We start from the raw sequence: 22,791 nt of genomic DNA, 5'->3' as shown, positions 1-22,791 counted from the left end.
TGTCAGGCTGGACTGCATTACTCCCTCACAGCTGCAAGATCTAGGGCTGGGAGCAGGCCCTGTAGGGGAACTGTGGGCACTCCCGTGCTACCTGAGCATAACAGCCATGGCTAGGGGCTAGACAAGCTGGACAAGGTGGCAGGACTCATCACTATATGTTTGGGCTGGGTCTTGGGGTAGGGCAGGCTGAGCTAAGCTGCCAGAGCCAGGGTTACGCATGATAGCCTGATGGGATGCAGGCTGGACTGGGCTAGGCAGTACATGTCAGCACACATAAAAACTGGTGCTGGAGGCAGGCCTGGTAGAGGTTACTGGGGGTCACTCTGACCAGGCCATAGCACCCACTGGTGTGTGTTAAGAATGGCCTGCGGCGATCTGGGCAGCTGCATTCACTGGTATGTGCGTTGGCCGGTGCAGGTGTTAGACCAAACCTAACCCTGCACTGGCTGATAAACACCAAGAGTCAAGTCTGAGATCACTCCAGACATGTCTTCTTGGAGGATTTCCCAGTAAGACTGTTGGATTTAAACTCTAGCCACAGTAAAAATCACAATATATCACAGTAAAAATCCAAGCTTAGGTGCATGTATCAGGACTCTGTGGACAGCATGACCAGATATACATCGGGCACATGACAGCCAGCTCATCTAGGCCAACAGAGGACACTGAGTGCCTCATCAGAGGATGGAAATCAGAACAGGCTGGACAATTCTGGCCAAGTTTTGCAGGAAGGGCCTGGGTTTGTAGTTACACTAAAGTGGACTTGGTTAGCCAATAGGCCTTACAAAGATTTTCCCAACCCTGACGCAATAAAACCAACAACATCTCAGAACTATCAAAACTACTCCAGTTAACACCCTCAGAACATTATTCCCCACATTGTGGTCTCAAAGGCATCATCAAATGACCATTCCCCCCATCCCTGGGCACTAATGGTATTTGACAACAAGAAGGACCTCCTTCCCTGTCTCCTGCTGACGCAGCAAAAAACCAAAGAACTGCAACATTTGTCCTGCCCACCTTCCCCCACCTGGGCCTTCCCCCAGCCCTAATCGGAGAACCGCATGGTGTGCATCCCTATCATCCATGTAAATAATATTGAAAATAAAATTAAATTAAAAAGGGAAGAACATACCAGTCAATTCTGTTTTGCATCATCCCTCCCTAAAGAAAAAAAAGAGTGGCTGGTGGAAAAACATGACCTACAAAGGTCATTTTCGCTGTGTTATAAACAAACAAAATACTGGAACACAGAGTAGCTAAGAAGACTCCAAACACTGGATACTCTATATGGTGAAAAAGTATCAGAGAAGATTCAAAAAGTTTGAAGCATTACGTTCAGACTCTTAAAACTACGAAGCTAAGAAAAACACAGTCAAATCCAGGGGATCTCAAACTCCAGGAAAGACAGCAGTCCGTTCCTATTGTTTGCTCACAACCTAATTCCCTTGGGGACCCAGGGATATCTCAATAGCAGTATTTTTAGAACACACACAGTTTATTCACAGCAGGCGGTGAGGGGAAGAAATCATAATCACATGTAGGCACAAATAAAACCACCCTCCGCTTCCAGATAACCTCATCACTTAGCCATCACTAACCCAGAAAACAGTCTTCAAAAAGGGCCAAACAGGAAGGTCAATGTAGCACAGAAAATATCCTGATATTTGAACTAATCTTTCTGAGACACTAGTGGAAATCCAGGATCCAAGGTATACCCATTAGGCATTACTTTGTGCCAGATATAAAACAAACCACCCACCGCTAAAAAAAAAAAATCACGTCAATATTCTAAAGTTCAAATAAGTGATAGAGACCACAATCTGTCATGTAGGTGTTTTTGAATAGTCTTAACTTCATTAAATTATAACATTCCCTCATAAGAAAACTGGACCCAAGAATTCACTCTCCTACTCAACGCTTGTATGTGCCAAGCACTGTTCTTACTGCCAGCAGTTAAGCAGTGAACAAACCAGGTAGGGTCACTGCCCCACTATTCAGTTCCTCCTGCTAAAAAGGTATTTTAAACTGTGCAAGGGTGGGTGGCATAACGGAATTAAGTTGCTGTTACGCGTGCCTGCACCCCACAGGAGAGATGGTTTCCATCACACGCACGTCTGGTCCAGCTTCCTGCTAACGCACACCCTGGAAGGCAGCAGATGATCATTCAAAAAGTTGGGTCCCTGCACCGCTGTAGGAGACCCCCGAGGAGCCCACCCTCCTGGTTTTGGCCAAGTCTCACTGTTTTGGACATTTATGGAGGGGACTAGTGATTGGAAGATTGCGTTTCTGTTTCTCTGTCTCTGTGATAATCAAGTAAATAAAACTTTTTTTTAAAGATTTATTTATTTTATTGGAAAGGCAGATGTACAGAGAGGGGGAGAGACAGAGAGGAAGATCTTCGGTCTAATGATTCACTCCAAGTGGCCGCAACGGCCAGTGCTTAGCTGATCTGATGCCAGGAGCCAGGAGCCTCTTTTGGGTCTCTCATGCAGGTATAGGGTCCCAAGGCTTTGGGCCGTCTTCCACAACTTTCCCAGGCCACAAGCAGAGAGCGGGATGGGAAGTGGAGCTGCAGGGATTTGAACCAACGCCCATATGGGATCCCGGCATGTTCAAGGCGAGGACCTTACCCATTACACTATCACAGAATTAAAATGTAAGCTTATTTAGATGCAATTTTTTTAATCCATGCATAGTTTTTTCATTATACTAATTTTTTCCAGGCGCTTTTGGAAGACGCCTACTATATGCCTCAGTATTACTTGAGGCAAGTCTCTTTCTAAAAAAGCAGCATTCTGATCCTGAATAGAAAATAATTCATTGCAGTGGAGGTCTCAGAAATCCATACTTTTAACACCCTCCTTCTTCCCCCCAAGCTGTTCTGATGCCAGTCACTCTGACCACATTCTTAACATTGTCATCTCAGGACCTCTCTACTCACAAGGGCAGAGTGAGCAATAAGGATAGACCCCTCACCCCCTTGCCTTCAGCACTGCAGACTGGAGCCTGGCAGATGCTCCTGGGGTCTCCCAGAAGCAGTGACCCACGAGTTCGAATGCCACTCCTTGGCAAAGAAGGAGTGAAGGCACAATGTGTGAGCATGGATAAACTATAAGAGCTTCTTCTCCTGTAACACATCCATTGGGTTCCTACTCATCCTATGCCCCTTTTTAAAAAGATTATTCTATTTTTATTGGAAAGTCAGACATACAGGGAGGAGGAAAGACAGAGAGGAAGATCTTCCATCCAATGATTCACTTCCCAAGCGGCTGCAACGGCTGATGCTGAGATGATCTGAAGCCAGGTGCCAGGAGCCTCTTTTGGATCTCCCATGCAGGTGCAGGGTCCCAAGGCTTTGAGCCATCCTCCACTGCTTTCCCAGACCACAAGCAAGGAGCGGGACGGGAAGTGGAGCTGCCAGGATAAGAACCAGTACCCATACAGGATTTCGGTGTGTATAAGGCACGGACATTAGCCACTAAGCAACCGCACCAGGCCCCATCCTATGCCTTTCATCTCACACATCATCGTGGTGACTGCCTGAGCAAAGTCAATCCCCGTAACCATTTTCCAAAGAAAGCATGACCCACTTCTGTGTGGACACTGGATTTGATGACTCCTTTCCATTTCCGGAGAAGGCAATGAATGTAAGTAGCGAAGAGGAAGTCTCAACCCAAGCTCATTTATAAGCTAAGGTACTCTCCAACTTGGGGACAACCTGAGTCACCATCCCCAGGGACATTCCATCATCCCAGGGTCCTCTACTGAAACTCTGCTTCTCTTCTCTCCCTGTCCCACTCAACCCAAATTTTCTTCCCACTGTATATTTTTCACATTCACTGCACACAGTGCCACTGCAGTAAAGGAGGTAGCCACGTTGCTGAGCACAGGGAGAGAGAATCAGGGCTATTCTTTCATTTTCTCTTTCCCCACTGGTATAAAACGGCTGGCTGGAGGAGCCTGATCTGCTAACCAGCATCTCCCCTTCCCACCACAACTTCACTGTTCCTTTCCTTGCTGGCACATTGCACAGCACCTCACCACGGAGCTCCATCACCTGCTGCGATGACACCCCACCATTTGCCAGCATCTGGCCTTCATCTTAAGTGCGATCCAGTCACAATGTGGTCCACCAGGCATGCTTAGACCAAACAGGAGAATAATAGGAAACAAGAACAGATCTTCTACCCACAAGCTCCCTCTGCCAATGTCATCAGTAGAAAAACGCCTTCAGGGGGCAGCATTGTGGTACAGCTGTGGTGAACCTGCAGCTTGCCACACTAGTATCCCATTTGGGCTCCAGCTGGAGTCCCAGCTGCTATACTTCCGATCCAGCTCCCCACCAATGCTCCACAGAAAATGGCCCAAGTCCTTGGTTCCCTGCACCTTTGAGGGAGATGAGGAAGAAGCTCCTGACTCCTGCCTGGCCCAGCCTCGGCCAATGTAATCATTTGGTTATTTTTTGGAGATTTATTTATTTTTATTACAAAGTCAGATATACAGAGAGGAGGAGAGACAGAGAGGAAGATCTTCCCTCCGATGATTCACTCCCCAAGCGAGCCACAACGGCCGGGAACCTGGAACCTCCTCCGGATCTCCCAAGCAGTTGCAGGGTCCCAAAGAATTGGGCCGTCCTCGACTGCTTTCCCAGGCTACAAGCAGGGAGCTGGATGGGAAGTGGAGCTGCTGGGATTAGAACCGGCGCCCATATGGGATCCCAGGGCTTTCAAGGAGAGGACTTTAGCTGCAGGGTCCCAATGTAATCATTTTGGGAGTGAAACATCAGATGAAAGACATTCCTATCTCTCTTCAACTATCTTTCTGATAAGTAAGCCTTTTCTTTTAGGCCTTGTCTATTTCAGAGATAGCACCTTGGGAATAAAGTGCTTTCACAAACAGTGAAAACGTGCTGGGATCTGAGTTTGCAAGGGTGTGAAAACAAAGGCTTAGATTAGCTCACAAGAAAGCCCTGCCAGGTCTAAAAACCCATGTTGTCAGGTGAGTAGGAAAAGCAGCAGGTAGACTAACACCTAAGGCTTTTATGGTAAAAGAAGAGAAACAATATGATGAGAAAAACAGTTCAAAATAAAAACTAGACCAGCTCAGAAACAAAGGGACAGAGATGCCTGTTTCCAATTTCATAAAACTTCTTCAGGCTTGGAATGGGCTCCCTTAGACTACTCTAAGACCCTGCTACACCCCACCATCCGGTCCTTAAATACCCTCAGGACTTAATCCCCAAATCCTCCCAAAGGATCCTGCTCACACAGCAAGGGTTACCTACATTTCCCAGAGGGCTTTTGTTTTGCAGAAACAGCTTCATATGTCAAGCTTTGCAGTTGTCTCAGCTGCACACTATAGTTCAGGCACATTACAGATGAAATTGACTCTGTGTACTGGCCTGGAGCCCCTAACCAGCCACTCCAATTTTGCTTCTATGTGGAAAAAAACAGTTCCATACCAATGGCTCACAGATAGCCATCTGGAAAAGCATCCATTCATAAATGGTGACTGCCAGCAGAGTGGTACTTGCACTTTTTTAATGACCATTAACTGAATATAAAACAGGTGGTTATAGCACTATTTCTGGGTTTCAAATTAAAAGGTAACTAAAAGCTGCAATTTTAAGGCAGTCAAACAGCATGTATTTTAGCTCAAACATCTGGCATGTGAATGATTTCAAAACTCTATGGAGAGAATCGGGAGGAGGGAGAAAGGTAATGGATGTGATTAGGAGGCTTGCAGACTTGGCGTCCAGGTGCCTTCATGCTTCTCCTCTCCATAATGGTGGCCCTCTCCTATAATTTATGCTTCTACCTTGAAGCTGCTTTATTTCCTGTCCCCCATCGCGTGCCTCAAAACAAGACCTGTAATTACTGTTCAATCATAGGCTATGGGCGGGGTACGTCCCACGCGGCCTTGAGCTGCCTAGCAGGCATGCGTCATGAAGTTCTGTTCTCCCCAGAGTTCCCCATCCACTTCAGACCCTTCTGCTTTTGAACACTAGTGGCCCACCTCACAGGAGTCAACACCCAACTCTTCTGCTAGGATGTGAGGACACAAGCTTATGAAAATGTGGTGTTCACCCAGGCATCATTCAGCAAACTGCCCTGCAGAAAGCAGCATGGGAGAGTCACTGGTGGGCAAGACAGGAAGCCTTCCCAGAGCCTAACCCAGCTGCCCTCACCAGAAACTCCAACTCTTTCCTCCTCGGTAAATCCAACCAGACACAGAAAACACAAGGGGACCTCAAAAATTCATGGAATAACATACGCTTTTAAATTACATTTTTCATTAACTTTTTGAATGACTGTCAAATCTATGTGTAATATACACACAGAGCACCGTATCTCTGTGATACTCACAGATCAAAATCAAATCTCATCAACCAAACTGTTTCCTGCAGCCTGCCACGTTCTACCTCCTTTGGCCCATAGCTTTCTGTGTCTACACTTCCTTCCATGCCATTGTCTATCCACACTGGCATTTCAGGCCCAGCATCTGCCCTAGGACTCGGGAACTGATGTCCCTCTGTCTAGAAAGTTCTTCCCTCAATTTCATTCACATCCCACTTGTAGATTTCACCCAGGTCTTTGCTCAAACATTAACCAAGAATGAGGTTTTTCACACTATCTATGCCCTACACCTTGGACTCTTCACGTTTGTCTAGCCCTGTCCTCTTACTGCATTCTGTTTTTACTTGAAAGCACATATTAATTTGTAAACTTTGTGTTCTAACAAGAGAGCAGCAAATGAAGTGAAGATCCACTTAGAAGTTCAAGGCAGACCGTGAGAAGCGTAGACACAACTACAATTTCATAAGGATTACATTTCACATGCTTTGTACACTTGTATAAATACATCGATCATTGTAGAGTATCAAAGCATTATCATGAATGAAAACAAACCCAAATTTCAAATACTAAAGTGTTTTTAAATTCTTGTAAAAATGTTTATACATGTAGCTATACAGGGAATAATCTGAAAAATGGTATTTGTCTGAGCAGAATTATGAATGCTCTTTATTTTTCTGTAACTTTGTAACTTTTATAAAAGCATACATTTCCATCAGAAAGACAAAAAATGAAGATTATAGTGGATTTTTTAAAATGGCAACTAGTAACAAAAATGTTAAGTAACGGATTTAGAAAAATACAAATAAACCAATATTACAACTAATGCATAATGCTCATGTCTTTTTTTTTTAGATTTACTTATTTTTGAAAGGCATATACAGAGAAGAGGAAAGACAGAGAGGAAGATCTTCCCTCCGATGATTCACTTCTCAAGTGGCCTCAACACTGGTGCTGAGTCGATCCGAAGCAAGAAGCTAGGAGCTTCATGCGGGTCTCCCACTCAGGTACAGGGTCCCAAGGCTTTGGGCCATCCTAGACTGCTTTCCCAGGCCACAAGCAGGGAGCTGGATGGGAACCGGGTCTGTCAGGATTAGAACCAGCATCCATATGGGATTCCAGCACATGCAGGGTGAGGACTTTAACCGCTAGGCTACTGCACCAGGCTCATGGTGATGTCTTTGAATCATATTATATATAATATTGCCAAATAAGATCCTATCTGCCCACATGGAACTATGAAATAATCCAAACACTGACAGCTCACCTTTCAGCTTGGATTCATCCACAGCACAAAGCCACTCTTTCAGTCGCATTAGACCCCTGACGCTTTATCAAACAAGACAATAAAAGGCAGAGTTCACATCTCATCCAACCTGTGCCAAACTATTAGGTTATAATTGTATTATTGCCAAACTATTGTATTACTAAAATATAAGCTATCTCATGGTTTGTTATGAGAAGTACAGCAGATATATAAAACTATGATTAGTCACCGAGGTAGTAAATCAATTTTAATACAGAAAGAAGTACTTTATATTTCTGGAGATTTATTTTTATTTATTTGAAAAGCAGAGCAAGAGAGAGGGAGATGTAGACACAGAAGATGAGGGAGAACAGGAGGGAGAGAGAACTTTCATCCATTGGTTCATTCTCCAGTTGCTGGGAACAGCAGGGGCAGAGCCACAACTAACTTGGAACCCTACTCTGGTCCCCCATGTGAGTGCAGGGGCCCAAGAACTCAGGCCACCTGCTGCTGCTCTCCCAGACACCTTGGCAGGCACTGGGTTGAAAGTGCAGCAGTCAGGATTTGAGTCAGCACTCATACAGGATGCCAGGATCTCGCGCAACAGCTCCATCGGGTATATCTCAATGTCAGCCCCTAACAAAATAACCTGTTACATGAATTTTCCAGAAATTACATCAAGTAAATACTTGTGAGGCACTCAAAAATCAGTATTGTGTCTCTTCTGTCACTGTCACTGTCGCTGCATGTCATAGAAATTATAAAAATCAATTCTTAAGGGACAGGTGTTGTGGCACAGTGGATTAAATTCCTGTCTGTACCTTAACAACCCACAAGAGTGCTGGTTTTAGTCCTAGCTGCTGCTCTTATGGTCCAGCTCCCTGCTGATGGACCTGAGAAAGCAGAAAAGCAGAGCTCAAGTACCTGGACTACTGTCACACACATAGTAAATCTCAATGGAGTTCCAGGGTGCTGGATTCTGCCTGGCCTACTCTTGGCTGTGTCTGCCACTGGGGGAGCAAATCAATGATGAATCATCTCTCTGAGTCTTTCCTTCTTTCTCTAACTCTACATTTCAAATGAGTAAATGAATCTTAAAAAATTAATCAGTCCTTAAAAAGCACATTACACTGTAAAATCAATAATGCAGCTTATAGATTACAAGCATCTTTGTATTCTATTGTATTCTTTGTATTTTATCACAAGAGGTCAAATCTTTGTTCCAGCCCTCATACTGTTGCACTCTAAATGGTATCTACCTTTACAAATGTGTTGGAAACTTTTGTTTTGTCATGTGTTAGCAATTATTTTCCAACAGCCTCTGCTGACAGGTTGGGTTACAGAGTTCAATTTATATGCAAAGACTAAGTCTGGCAGCAATGACATCTGCCTAGGTTTTCTGGCCAGTTATGGCAAAACAGGATAAAGGAACACATGCTTAACTGCGTTCCACCAAAAGGTTCAACTAAAAGGACAGAAGAGAAGCAAATAAGAAGCAAGCTGCTAGGTAACAGGAAGAAGGGTAACAGCTTTTAACAGAGAAAAAGCAAAACAATGACTTCAGGTAAATGGATGCTGGAGAGAAAAACCATCATTTCAGCACATCCTGATCCACCGCCAGCACAATCTTGAGAGATCTGAAGGCCTTAGGGGATGCATCGTTTGGCTAGAAATGGGCATTACCTGACTGTTAACCTTCACATTCACTCAAAGCCCAGGACAGATGCCCGGCAGGAGGCTGGGAAACACTACTGTTCCAGGCTCTGGAATATGAGGAATGGAAGTCCACAAAGTGTGGAGCACATCCAGGGAGTCCAAGCAAACCTCTGGGTCCTATGTGGGAAGAAATACTGTCTCTCAAATGGAACAGCCTGGCAACTGTTCCACCAAATGAATGAAAGCAGAGCTATGAAAAGCTTACTACTGTGCCATCGTGGAGTCAGGATGCGAGGCGCCAAAATCCTAACAGGATATATTAATTAAATGAACAGGTCTAGATCCCATTCCCAACAGCAACAGAATTAGAGATGAGAGACAGAAGCCTTCCAAAACGCTGAGGATGAATAACCTGTGTCCTTTAAGCTTAGACCCAAGTTATCACGTGAGCAAAGCACTTCTCACAAGCGTAAAGACTGTTGTTTCACACATATTCTTTCCTGTTGGACAGACTCCAACACAACATGGGGGATGACAAGAACGATGAATACAGGAGGTCCAAAGTCAGGACTCCCAATGCACCAGTTGAAGAGATCAATGTAGGGAGCTCAGCGAGTACAAGTGACACCCAACAGGGTAAGGCTCAGACGCTACCACAAAGCTCTCGGAGCGTGAAGGAGTGAACTGAGAGAACGACGCAACGGTAGGAGCGAGAAAGCACTGAAAGGAATTTTACAACCATAGTTGAGCATCCTAGAAGAAACAGCTAGAAGATCTGAAAGACAAGGTGATTTATTCCAGAAAAACTGAAAGATCATACAGAGAAATGTAATCGTAGTACCGAGACTGGCTGCATAGAAACTAATGTCTACACACTCACAGATACACCTAAGGACCGACTTTTTTTAAGGGTTTTAAAAAAATTTTATTGCAAACTCAGATATACAAAGAGGAGGAGAGACAGAAAGGAAGATCTTCTGTCCGATGATTCACTCTCTAACAAAGCCAGGAACCAGGAGCTTCTTCCGGGTCTCCCACGCAGGCTTTGGGCCATCCTGGACTGCTTTCCCAGGCTACAAGCAGGGAGCTGGATGGGAAGCTGGGCTGCCAGGACTAGAACTGGCGCCCATATGGGATCCCGGGCATGCAAGGTGAGGACTTTAACCACTAGGCTGCTGCACCGGGCCCAAAGATTGACTTTTTATTTAATCTCCAAATTACACCAATTGTTTTGGCTTCATGAAATAAGTGATGTGAAAGGGTGTAAGAAAGAGAGGGGACAGCGATGGAGCACAGCTGGACTGCTCAAATCAAATGACCAAAATGTTAGGATTGTGTGCAGAAATAACAAATTTAAAAAAATAACTGTCTTAATCTACAAAGGCATGTTATTTTGTGTTGATCTATTATCCAGAGGAGTTGCTGGTATGCTAAAGGCAGAGGAGACTTTATACATGAGAATGAACAACTTTCTACAACAACTACAGACTCTGGGAAGGATAATAACAAAAACGAGTTAATATTTTTGAGGCTTACTGGCAAACTCATCCAGTTTCATATTATAGATTAATAATAGGCAAGCCTCACCCATACTTGTAGGAAGAGTAAAAATGCCAAATCATTCTACAATTTACACTCTACTTCCATTGATTTGTAACCTAAACCTGAGCTTAAAAAAAGTTAATAGGGCCTGGTGGCGTGGCCTAGAGGCTAAAGTCCTCGCCTTGAAAGCCCCGGGATCCCATATGGGCGCCGGTTCTAATCCCGGAAGCTCCACTTTCCATCCAGCTCCCTGTTTGTGGCCTGGGAAAGCAGTTCAGGACGGCCCAAGGCTTTGGGACCCTGCACCCGTGTGGGACATCTGGAGTGGATTCCTGGCTCCTGACTTTGGATCAGCACAGTTCCGGCCATTGCGCTCACTTGGGGAGTGAATCATCAGACGGAAGATCTTCCTCTCTGTCTCTCCTCCTCTCTGTGTATCTGATTTTGTAACAAAAATAAATAAATCTTTAAAAAAAAGTTTACGTATTATTCTCTTTTGAGAAGATTTATGCAAACACAGGATCATAAATTCTCAGCTTCTCCCTTCCTTTATATACAAATGTTCACTAGGCCTTAAATCTATTTTCAATTTCTAAAATAAGTAATCCATACCATTTTTAAGTTCAAAAACAGGTGTAAAGTTAAAAGGATCTCTCCTTTTTCTCATCCAGGCATCCAGTCCTCATTCTTCTGGAATAATGAATGTAACACTTATAAAAATTGTGTATCATACCTTCCTTTTTATATAGCAATGGAAGTTTATTATACACAATACTTTATATCTTGCTTTTTAAACACATCTTGGAGGCATTTCCTTATCAGTATATAAAAAACTTTCATTCTTTTGTACAGCTACGTAATGTTACAACATACAAGCTCACCATAATTTTTCAATTCGTTCTTAATTAATGAACATCTATACTAACTGGTACATCTTGGGAGATTTAAACTCTGCGTCATTGTCTTTTATTTCTACACAAAATCATTTTCTCAGGTCAGCCTTCTTTTACAGGTCTCCCCAAGTTACGCAGCGGAAACTGTCACATAATACTCCAGGCTTTGACTCCACGAAGGCCAGTCACTCCTGATTTACCAACGCTATGAGAGTTTTGATTAGCTACTGAACCCTCTGAAGCCTTAAATTACACAACTGTAAAATGGAGTGAGCGTACCTCTCATCTGTTTGCCTGGAGCACTAAATGTGTTTACATACTTCCAGCTCCATGGCTTGGATCTGAGCTTCAGTGAAGGGTGGTTCAGTTACATCACTCATGTGCCAGGCAAAGAAGGAAAGGAAAACCACAACACTCAGCTACCAAAGGGTTGTTTCCCCCCCTTTGAGATATTTTCTGTCAAATGCTTCTAGGAATTAAACAATGTGGGCTAGTCATGTACAACTATCTGGCCACTCAGAAATGCCATGAGTGTTGAGAACGAATTATTCCTGACGGTAAACCTCAGCTTGTTCTTTGTCAACTTCAAGCCATTTTCGGTGTGGATCACCAGTCACCTGGAAATCTTATTTCTGAAAGGAGGCACCTTGCTGTTTCCTTCTAGGACACGCCCAGCCTGCAAACAAAGGAGGAGCTAAAGCAACAGAGTCCAAGCACCGCCACCCACCTTGTGGTTTCAAGGACACATTTCTCCCCATTCATCTGGCTTGGCAAAGAATGATGAGCAAAACCAAGGGCGTCAGCGGTGCAGAAGCATGGTAAAGTTGCCTCCTGGAACACCTTCATTGCACCTCAGCATGCAGAGGTGCAATCCTCGCTACCTGCTTTCAGATCCACCTCCTGCTCACCCACCTGGAAAGGCAGCAGATGTTAACTTCAATACCCGAGTCCCTGCCTCACACAACAGACCTGGATAAAGTTCTTGGCTTCTACTTTTGTCTGGCTTTGCCCTGGATATTGTGGGCATCTAGTGGAGTGATCCAGGAGTTGACACATCCCTGTTACTCTTGTCTTTCAAATATGTAAGCAAGCATTAAAATCACAGACAAGCTGTAAGAAAAGCTAATGTGAGATGGTATTTTTCATGGCTTTCACATGATATATGATATTCACGAAATATAAAGTGTGTTGTGAACCAATCCAGTCACATTTAAGAAGCAAGAGTATGCAGATGTCTGGAGGAGCACTGCGTGGCCAGCTGAGCACATACACATACTCCTCTTTGTATTCCAATTCTCAGATCCATAGATGAGGCCAAGCACTCACTCTACCACACAGATCGAGAAGATTAAGAATAAGTATACTTTGGGGAGAATCAAGATGGCGGAATAGGGTAAGGACACATTTAAACGGACAGAGAAACATTTAATCAGGATGAAGCAGAGAGGACACATTCCAGGAAACAGGAAAGGACAGAACAACAGCAGAGGGGTACCTGGAGACTGACAGACACAGCAAAGCAGTAGACACAATGGTGTGGTGTTGTAGTGACTGATACTCCAGCAGCATTCAACTAACGGTGATCTGAACTCCACCAGCAACCAGGTGGGAAGGGACTTTCACTGGGAGCTTGGGAGGTGAACCCAGACAGAGAACTGTTCGTCCTGCTGGTTCATTTGATTTGACCGGGAGCAGCAGATCCCAGACAGGCAGTGTGAGAACAGGGTAGATTTCAGAGCCCAGTCAGCCCCTGGAGCTGAACTGGGCGCCATTTTGCGTAAGGAGGCAGAGGCAAGGGAAAGGATTGAGCATACGCTGAGCTGGGAATGAACTCATTTCTGACTCAGTGAACTGCAGAGACGTGGCATTCTACAGGTTCCACCCAAGACAGGTCCGGGTAGCCCTCAGACCTGATGGCCAACAGATCAAGAATTCTAGTAGTGGTACGTCAGGTGTCATTTTGCACACTGTGGCAATAGCTTTAGGACTACAGGGACAATAGTGGACTGCGCATGTGCTGAACTTGCAAGAACTCACTGAGTTCCCTGATTGCACTGGTCCTACAGGAAAATAATACTGACTGTGTGGCATCATATGGGTCAAAATAGGTCCTTGTGGCACCCAAACCTAATGTCCAACAGGTTCCAACAAGATCAGTGCCAACAATAACCTAACTATATAGGACACCTGGTATCTCTATAATCCTGGGACCTGCTCCAACTGAAAGTGGGATAAAGGTGCAGCCTCACCACGGTATCAGAGGAGGTGGAGATTGGTGAGCCAGGAGCTGGGGCTATGAAGACCACAGTGGAAACCTGACATAAGAACCCAGACCTGGAACTTGCTGGAGGGGGTGGCACAAGTGGCTGCAAGCAAGAGTTGTGTACCAACCGCAATAAGTAAAATCGCATTGTAGACTTGTGGGTGACACACCTTAGAAACCTGCCCCAAGGAGAAGACTCCTAACCAGAAGCACAATGACCAAGAGCAAAAGAAAAGACAAAGGCACAATGAATATTACCGAAAACTCCCCTGCAAAGGAGCAAAACCCTGTGCCAACCTCAGAGTTAACGGAGGAAGACATCAAGAAAATAGGGGACACAGAATCCATAAGACTCATTTTAAAGCTTCTGATCAGCAATGAGAAGCTCATGCAAGAGTTCAAACAATTTAAGAAAGCAATAAAGCAAATCAAGGCTGATATATCAGAAATTAAGAACACAGCAGAGCAAATTAAAAGTACAATGGAGAGTCTCCAAAATAGAATGAAGCAAGCAGAAGAAAGAATCTCAGAATTGGAAGATATTTCCTGTCATCAGGGGTAAGCAAACAAAAAGCTGGAAGCAGAGCTGGATCAGGCCAAAAACAGTATTGAAAAATTGAAAGACACTATTAAGAGGCCAAATATGAGAGTTATGGGAGTCCCAGGAGGTGCAGAAAGAGAAACTGGTTTTACAAATATATTTAATGAAATAATTAAGGAAAATCTCCCTAATCTGGAGAAAAAATTGGGAAACAACATCCAGGAGGGGCACAGAACTCCCAACAGGCTTGATCAAAAGCGATCTTCACCAAGACACATGATCATCAAGCTCTCTTCAATCGAACATAAGGAAAAGATCCTTAAATGTGCATGTGAAAGAAATCAATTGACATGTAAAGGAATGCCAATTAAACTCACAGGAGATCTCTCACAGGAAACTCTACAGGCAAGAAGAGAATGGAGTGACATATTTCAGATTCTAAAAGAAACAAATTGTCGGCCTAGGATAATATATCCAGCAAAGCTTTCTTTTGTCTTTGAAAATGAAATAAAATTCTTCCACAGTAAAGAAAAGTTGAAAGAATTTGCCTTTTCCAAACCTGCCCCTACAAATGATACTTCAAGAAGTTCTCTTGACAGAGAAGAGGATTAGCACCTACCAAAACCAAAGGCAAATGGGAAGAACGTCCCAGTGAAATGACAACAGAAGACTAAACCAATGAACAATCAATTGCTAAAATGACAGGACCAACGTACCACCCATACAAATCAAACTCTGAATGTAAATGGATTAAGCTCAATCAAGCATCATGGATTAGTAGACTGGATTAAAAAACAAAACCCATCTATTTATTGTCTAGAAGAGACACTTCAGCAACAAAAATCAGTAGAAACTATATTGCAGTGGTTTTGTTGTTTGCTGTTAGTTTCATCTCTTCAAAACACTTTCTTCTGATTAAATCATTCAATGACTCGTAGATCATGCAGTAGCATTATTTTCTGCAAGAAGGTTCTTGATTTTCATTCCCTCAGCTACACATTAGTCATTTAGTAGCATGTTGTTTAACTTCATGGTGTTGTTAATTTCTTTGTTCTCCCTGATGTTGATTTTGTTTTGTGGCTCTTCATTTAAGGGGATGTATAGTAGCTGTGTAATGGAGACTGTCATATCTAGTAACATGTCATTTAACTTCATGGCATTGTAAATTTCTATTTTTCTTTCTATTGCTGATTTTGTACTGTGACTTTTCATTTAAGGGGATGTACAGCAGCTGTGAAATGGAGACTAACATCCAGATGTGAGGATACAATGTAGTATGCATCTCTACTTTCAGACAAAGATGGACTTACAATGAAACTGTTCACTCTATCTTGACAATAGGATGCTGGACTCTCTGCCATTGTCCATGCCCTCATACATATGACTATGTATGAAGAACTATATTTTAGTAATGATATAGAGGAACTAGGTGGGGAGAGGGAATTGGGGAGGGGATAAGGGAAATGCCAGGAGTCTATGGAACTGTATCACAAAATGATAATAATAATAATAAAATGTAAAAAAAAATTTTAAAAAAGAGAATAGGTATACTTTAATTTCTTTCATGTTGATTCTCCCTCATTGTCATATAACCCGGATTCTTTTCCATAAATTTAAAGCAGCCAACAGTTTCTTGCCACCATGGTTTAATTAGCATTTCTGGTATATTGGTCTTTAGTATATTCCATCACAACTCTGGGTAGGAAATGAAGTATTTTTGTCCTAAGGATATTATCTCTTTCCTGTTACAAAATGTGCTATTCTTTGCACATATTTTCCACTAAGTAAATTAAAAAACTAGTAATGCTATCACTGGTTCTATAAAGATAACATATCTATGGAAGCCAATCTGTGATTCATTTGCAATTCTAACACAACCAAACTATCTGAGTCAGTTTTCGAGGAATATCTACAGCATGAAACAGAATCCCCAAAGAAGCTATCTGGTAGACACCATGCTAAGAAATCAAAATCTCACTTGAAAAAAGGTGAGACTGTCACACCTGAAGGACAATGCAGGTTGCTGTGCTACAGCCAACATCCCGTCCTCGGCTGAGTTAACCTGGGAGTCCCAAATGACGCAAAATACACACCCCTGAGGACTTATGGGATTTTTCCCGCTACAGTTTTCATAAACTGCTGATGTAGCACAGGGATCTCCTGTTCAACTAGTTATCAATTATTTTAATAGTGTTTTCAGTTCAATGAAAATACTATCTCAAGAAAATTCCGAGAACAAAGCTTCCTTTTCTCACATAACTGATGCTGTGGTCAACACTGGTGGTTTAACTTGAAGGCCACTGTGCTTTCATCCTCTGACTTGTCACCAGAAGCACCACTGACACTGTTTTAAAGGACTCTGTCCTGCACACAGCATCCTGGCTCCTCCCATTCAGCACTCTCAGCCAGGCACACAACACACACTCCATGAACTCATGTTCCTAAATGCCCACTTACGGTGTGGAGTAAACCAAATCAAGCTTTTGATGCTCCAACCAACAGCAGATTCACTTCACACTTGAGCTGGACAAAGCAGATGCCAACTTAAGTAAAATACAGCCCTGCCCATGGGTCTCGGGATCCTATTTTGCTTTCTTTCCATCAATGACACTCTATCTGATTACCCAAAGTAACAGCAAAAAATATATATATACTATACCTGGAATGGGCCACAATGCCATTCACTCCAGAGAGAAGTGAAGAAGGGCCCATTCAAGCACACTGTCCCCTGAGTTGAAGGAACACAGTTTAGAGGTGCTGTAGAGGGAGGTATGTAGACAAGAACCAGCCTGAGTTAGACAGATCTGAGTTCAACTCCCACCTCTGAAACTCACCTCTCATGATTCAATGTCATGTTACCACTCTGACCCCTGTCTAACTGGATGGAGGTGTTCTGAGTTACACCAATGACCAGAAGATTCCACTGGCAATTAGTGGGCAGGGTCACGATGCCAAACAAATTGTGCTAAGGACAGGAGAACCCAGTTCAAAGAACTGTTCCACCCAAAATGCCTATAGCATCTACCACTAAGCACTCTCCCACTCTGAGTTTCCTTAACTTTCACGTGGTGACAATTAAGCAAAGGAAATTTTCAAGCTGTGTATAAGGGCTGAGATGGCGCAAGTACCCAGCCCAGGAGTAAATGCACAGTTCTTGATAAATATCCTTCTCACATGACTATCTCCTTCCCAAGTGTTACAGGCAGCTCATTCTAAACAGGTCTATCATGCATGATACAGCAAACAAAATTGAGCAACCATTTCCTCAAAGCCAATAAAAGAAGGCAAGTATCCCTTCCAGTTTCAGATTTCAGCAATATCTGTTCAATAAGCTTTTGCATTTAAATCAACAGCTAAACACTAACTCGTCAGAGACCCAGATGCAGCCTAATTTTCTCACTGCCTCTTTCACATTATCTCATTAAGGGATACAGTCCCTTACAGAAAACAAGTATGTGCAGGCCTTTGCCTAGTCCAGAATACCTCTTCTCTGTATCTATGATCCTGGCAAAATTTTCCACCTAAAGAAATATCACCAGTTCCTTGAAGCCTCAGTTAAAATCACCTCTACCATGAAGTCCTTCCTGGTCTCCCCTAATTCTGCTACAGAGTTCATTTTGAAGTGCTCATAAACTGACCTTAGCTCAACCACTGTAAGTCTCAAGGTGGACTCTGGGAATTCTCCAGTTTCCTAGGAAAACTTCAATTGGAACTTTTTTATATTTATACTTTAGATCATATATAATATACATGTATATTTTAGGCATGTACATATGTAAAATTTAAATACATGGGTGTATGTACACTTCCTAAATCTGTCTGGTCTACCAACCAGGTCGAGAGCATGACTGAGCAACGTGAGTGCCCACAGGAGAGCCTGGCTGCACACAGTGCTAACAGCAACAGGCCTTCTCTAACTGCTAATGACGAAAGAGAACAGAGCAGCAGCAAAGTCAATACATAAAGGATGTGTTCACACCTAGGGAAGACCAATTCACCTCAAAAACAAAGGAAACCCTGGGAAATCCCAGTGCCTATTAAACTGTCATAAAATAATAATAATAATACTAGTAATACCCAAAGGAAACTTAGCAAGCTCTGCTTTAGAACATCATGCGAAGTAGTAGTGGCACACCCACCCTAATGCCACATATCCCACCCCCGACCCCACAAGAGACCTTCGCACCACAGCTTTTGTACATCACCAGAACAGGAAAAAGTGAATTCTCTGCTAGGAAACTTTAGAAGTCTGTTCTGAGAGAACATCTGTATCATTTTGTAGTTTTACATGTGTCAGTTGTTTAACTTCACTGTACACCCGAAAAAGAAGACTTCTAACAACACAAACTTGAGTAAATGCATTTCACGTACACTGCCCAACCAGAGGGCAGGCATTAATCCTCCATGCTTATTAACAGACCTGGGAGTTGGAGGCACAGCACAGGGTCTAACACATGTTCACTGAACGAAAAGTGTTTCTCTATAACCCTGTTTGCGGTTTTTTTTTTTTTTTTTTTTTTTTTTGCAAACGAGGAAACTAATCATGTTCGCTACAATGTTGTTACTAAAAGCACTTGCGAAACTGTCAGGTGCTACACAGGTGACAGGTATTAGCATTATTTTGTTCAAGTGTTTTCAGTTTCTCATAGCTCCAGGAGAAAGGGCCCCTTTTCAAGGATCTCCCTCAGCCCAGGGGGCATACTAGTTGAAAGGAGGACTCCTGGACATCTGAAATCACTACTGCAAAAGATAAAGGCTGTTCTCTTTAAGTCTAAAAGTTTCTATTGCCACAAAACAGTCAAAACACCCTTTGATTTTGAAGTAAGATCACAGCGACAATTTCAACTGCTTCCAATCTTGTTAATACCAGGGTGTTGTGTTACTGGGACATTTGGTACTACAAGACATTTCCATTTGTTTCATTAAACTTTCAATAAAGGCTTTGTGTTTGTTTATATCCTTGAAAAGAAAAGATTTAAGCTCATTTGAAACAGTGCAACGCCCACGCAAGGGATTATCTGGTATCCCCTTAACATCTGGCAAATTCTAAAGTACATGAGGGCAAAAGAAGCGTTTCTGGGAGCACAATTAAAATTTTCAATGCCAAAAAGCCACAGCCTTTGTCTAGCTGGAAAAGATGAGAGAAGTGGCAGATAAGGAACCAGCTGCCAGAGTGGTCACAGCTCCAAGAGATTAGAATGAAGACTTGTCACTGAAGGTCCAAATAAGGCAGGGAGGCAGGCCAGATTATATGAACCTGAAACCGCCCTGCTTCTGCCTTTCCTACACTCACTCTCCACTTCCTGGTGTTGTCCCAGTTTGGCTAGAATTTCTTTTCAAGCCTCCTTTGATACTATGCAAAATGGTTAGCACTGATACAGGGGTGGCAGCCACTACGCTGTCTGCCCACTGCAGCAGAACTATCTGGCATCCCCCCTCCGCAGACCTGTCAGATCTCAGGGCTATTTTTAGCCACTGTGTAACTTTGAATTGTAAACTCTCAGCGGTCAGAGGCAACAGTAGCTCAGACTTTCCAGGAGAATTGCCGGTGGGATCCACCAGCCACTTTCTTGGAAGGGTGTGTTTTAATTGAGGATCTTAATGGAAATGATTCCCAAGCAGGGTAAACGGGGGGGTGGGAACACCCATGACTAAACGCAAATCACAAAACTTGAGCGCAAGTGACCCAGCCACAGTTTTCCGTTTGGGATCTACTTTGCCTTGGAACCAACGACCAAGTGTTTAGTAAACATCTAGTGAAGTGTGTGACATTCTTGCTGTGTGCTGCGGGAGAGGCAGGAGCGGGTCTAACACGCCTCTCTTCCCATCTTATGTTGAAAACAATGAGGAGCATTTCCTTTAACCCCCTACTCCTGCCCCAAGGTGGGAGAAAGAGAAGGAAAGGGCATTTTAAGGGAAACACGTTTAAGGGAAACACGTCTCATGCTCTACCGACTGAGCTAGCCGGGCACCCTAAAACACGTTGTTAAAAAACCAGGGGATTGCAGGGAGGAGGATGACAGAGTAGGGCAAGTCTGAGTGACGGAAACGAATACAGCCCATTCCAGGTGCAGATGCTACGCAAGAGACTCGGCAGAGAAAAGTAGGCACTATAAACGTGTTGTCGACAGCCCACGAGCGTAACAATTTTGTTTCCAATGATGTTTTGGGAACTTATGCTCACTTAAAAAAAAAATCGCATTGACAAGATGCATATTACAGTGGCAACACCGCAGGCGAGGGCGTGCCGCCAGCGCGGTATTTACCCGCTCTGCGCGAGCGGCCCTCGGTCGCGCCCGGGCTCCCCCTGCCCCGCACCGCAGTCCGCGGACCCGGGATCGCCCTGGCCGCACCTTGGCAGGGCAGCGTGCGCACGGGACGCGGGAGGGATTCCCGTCCCGGGAGAAGGATGGGCACGGAGAGCGCACCTCCCGCCCGCGGGGACAGAACTTCTCCGGGATTCCAGCCCACGCAGGAGAGGGGAGCGCGCGGTACGGGAAGGAAACTTCTGCAATGGAGGAAAGAGAACAGAAAGTAGCGAGCCAAGGCGCTGTCTGGCCGGACAGCGGCTCGCAGCGCGCGGTCAGGTCGTGAGCTCCCGCCCCGCGAATCCGCCTTCCCCACCGCCCACGACGTCCCCGCGGCTCCCACCTGGCAGCGCCCCGACCGGCAGCGGACGGCTGGGCTGTTCCTGGCTTCTCCTCTTCCTCTTCCTTGTCCCGGGAAAGGCTTCGGGGAGCGAAGAACCGAGAAAAGCTGTGCCAGGGGGCGCTGCCCCTCCTCCGGCCGCCGGACATCTCCCCGGCGCTGCTCTCGGCCCCGGACAGTGTGCGTCAGATTGGAGCCCGGCCCGGCCCGACCCGACGACTCGGGACCCGGTGAGGGCGGGATCCGACGGGGCGCGAGGCGCCAGCGCGGCTCAGTGCATCCCGAGCGGGAGAGAGGCACGGGCGCAACGCGCTCCCCGCGCGGCAGCTGCTGCTCGCGCCGCGGCGGCCGCTCCTCCTCCCGCCCTCGCCCGGCGCGGCCCGCCCCCGGGAGAAGTCAGCGGCCGCGGCACCGCCCGGAGCCCCGAGCCGAGGGGAGAGGGGTTCCCAGGGTGAGAGCCTGAGAACCCCAGAGGACCGGAGCAGCTCAGGATGCCGGGCACCTCGGCTTCCCGCCCCAAAGCAGGCCAGGCTGCGCCCACTTGGCTTTGCTTTTAAGTGCGGCTTAGTTGTCTATGGTGGAGGCGCGGAAAGTTCTCACACCTGCAAAGTTTGAAGTCGACGAACCTGGGTCTGTTAACACAACCGGTATACGGTAATCGCCAACAGCCGTCTCCCAAATTCTGCTTTATCCGCCTGCGCCGCGGTCGCGGTCTGCCCGAGTCCCGTGGACACAGGGGGCGGTGCTGGGGACTCGCTGCTTGTTCTCCAGGTCGAGTACGGAGTGATTTTCCCGTGCTAGCGTACCCTCAAAGTTCTCTCTCTCCGCGTTTACTCCGCGAACCCTTTTAAAACACGACACAGTTCAAAACCAAAAGTGTGATTCAGAGTTGTGAATGCCGAGGTAAGTGTGTTTGGTAGTCCGTACCCAGACGTCGTCCAAATCTGAAAATGATAAGGTTTTTAAGACTCTTCAAAGTTAACGTCTAAGTACGGCGGCCAGTGTGGTTTACCTTCCTGTTTTATAGCCTAGTAGGCAAGACAGAAGGGCCTTGAGAGGCTCGTGCACCGCAGGTGTTTTGATTTTTTGTGTCAAAGCAAACTGCCCTTAGCACACAGAAAGTGATACAGCGTCTGTTCAGTATAGTTTATACACAAGTAAAGGAGATAAAAAGTGAAACGTCCATAGCCGTTTGTCAGGGACCGAGAAAGCTTGGGGTAGTCCCAGCTCCAGCTTTGAACACTGGAGGCGAAGGCTGGTTATGATACAGGCCACATCCCTGGGTCAGTTCAGCCACAGGTTCTGGTCCAGAGCCTGCCTGCCGCCCACAGCAGCCTTCCCAGCTCCCACTAAGGGCGGTGCTCACTGCGGCTGGAATGGGCCTAGCCAAGTCTACCTGGACACCGCAGACTCTCCCCCTAGATTTCACTTTTCTCTTTTCCGCATGAGTCAGAGAAAATCGCAAAGGCAAAGCAGATGCATTAAAAGGTCCTCATTCTAGCCTATTTTCGGATGGACTGTCAACTGAAAGCTCACAGACCAGAAAGCCCCAAAGAAAACATGTAAACCAACAGAGGAAACAAACTGTTCCCTTCAGCTGGAAGGCCGGGAAGATAATTATCTCGCGGAAGGAATGCTAAACGACT

At 45.0% G+C, this 22,791-nt stretch overlaps 1 protein-coding gene across 1 annotated transcript in view; it reads right to left on the bottom strand.

Annotated features, from left to right (window-relative positions):
- Positions 1 to 21,494, bottom strand: part of CRYBG3 (crystallin beta-gamma domain containing 3) — a 126,518-nt gene extending 105,024 nt beyond the window's left edge. Inside the window, exon 1 of the mRNA XM_058661778.1 lies at positions 21,149 to 21,494. Within this exon, the coding sequence (XP_058517761.1) occupies positions 21,149 to 21,294 (146 nt within the window). The 5' untranslated portion in view covers positions 21,295 to 21,494. The remainder of the gene's footprint in view (positions 1 to 21,148) is intronic.
- Between the last annotated feature and the right edge of the window lie 1,297 nt (positions 21,495 to 22,791).

This window comes from Ochotona princeps, chromosome 3 (genome assembly GCF_030435755.1).
Source record: "Ochotona princeps isolate mOchPri1 chromosome 3, mOchPri1.hap1, whole genome shotgun sequence".
Lineage (NCBI taxonomy): Eukaryota > Metazoa > Chordata > Mammalia > Lagomorpha > Ochotonidae > Ochotona > Ochotona princeps.
The sequence above is the reverse complement of the archived record's forward strand: the minus strand, read 5'-3'. Positions and strand labels throughout refer to the sequence as shown.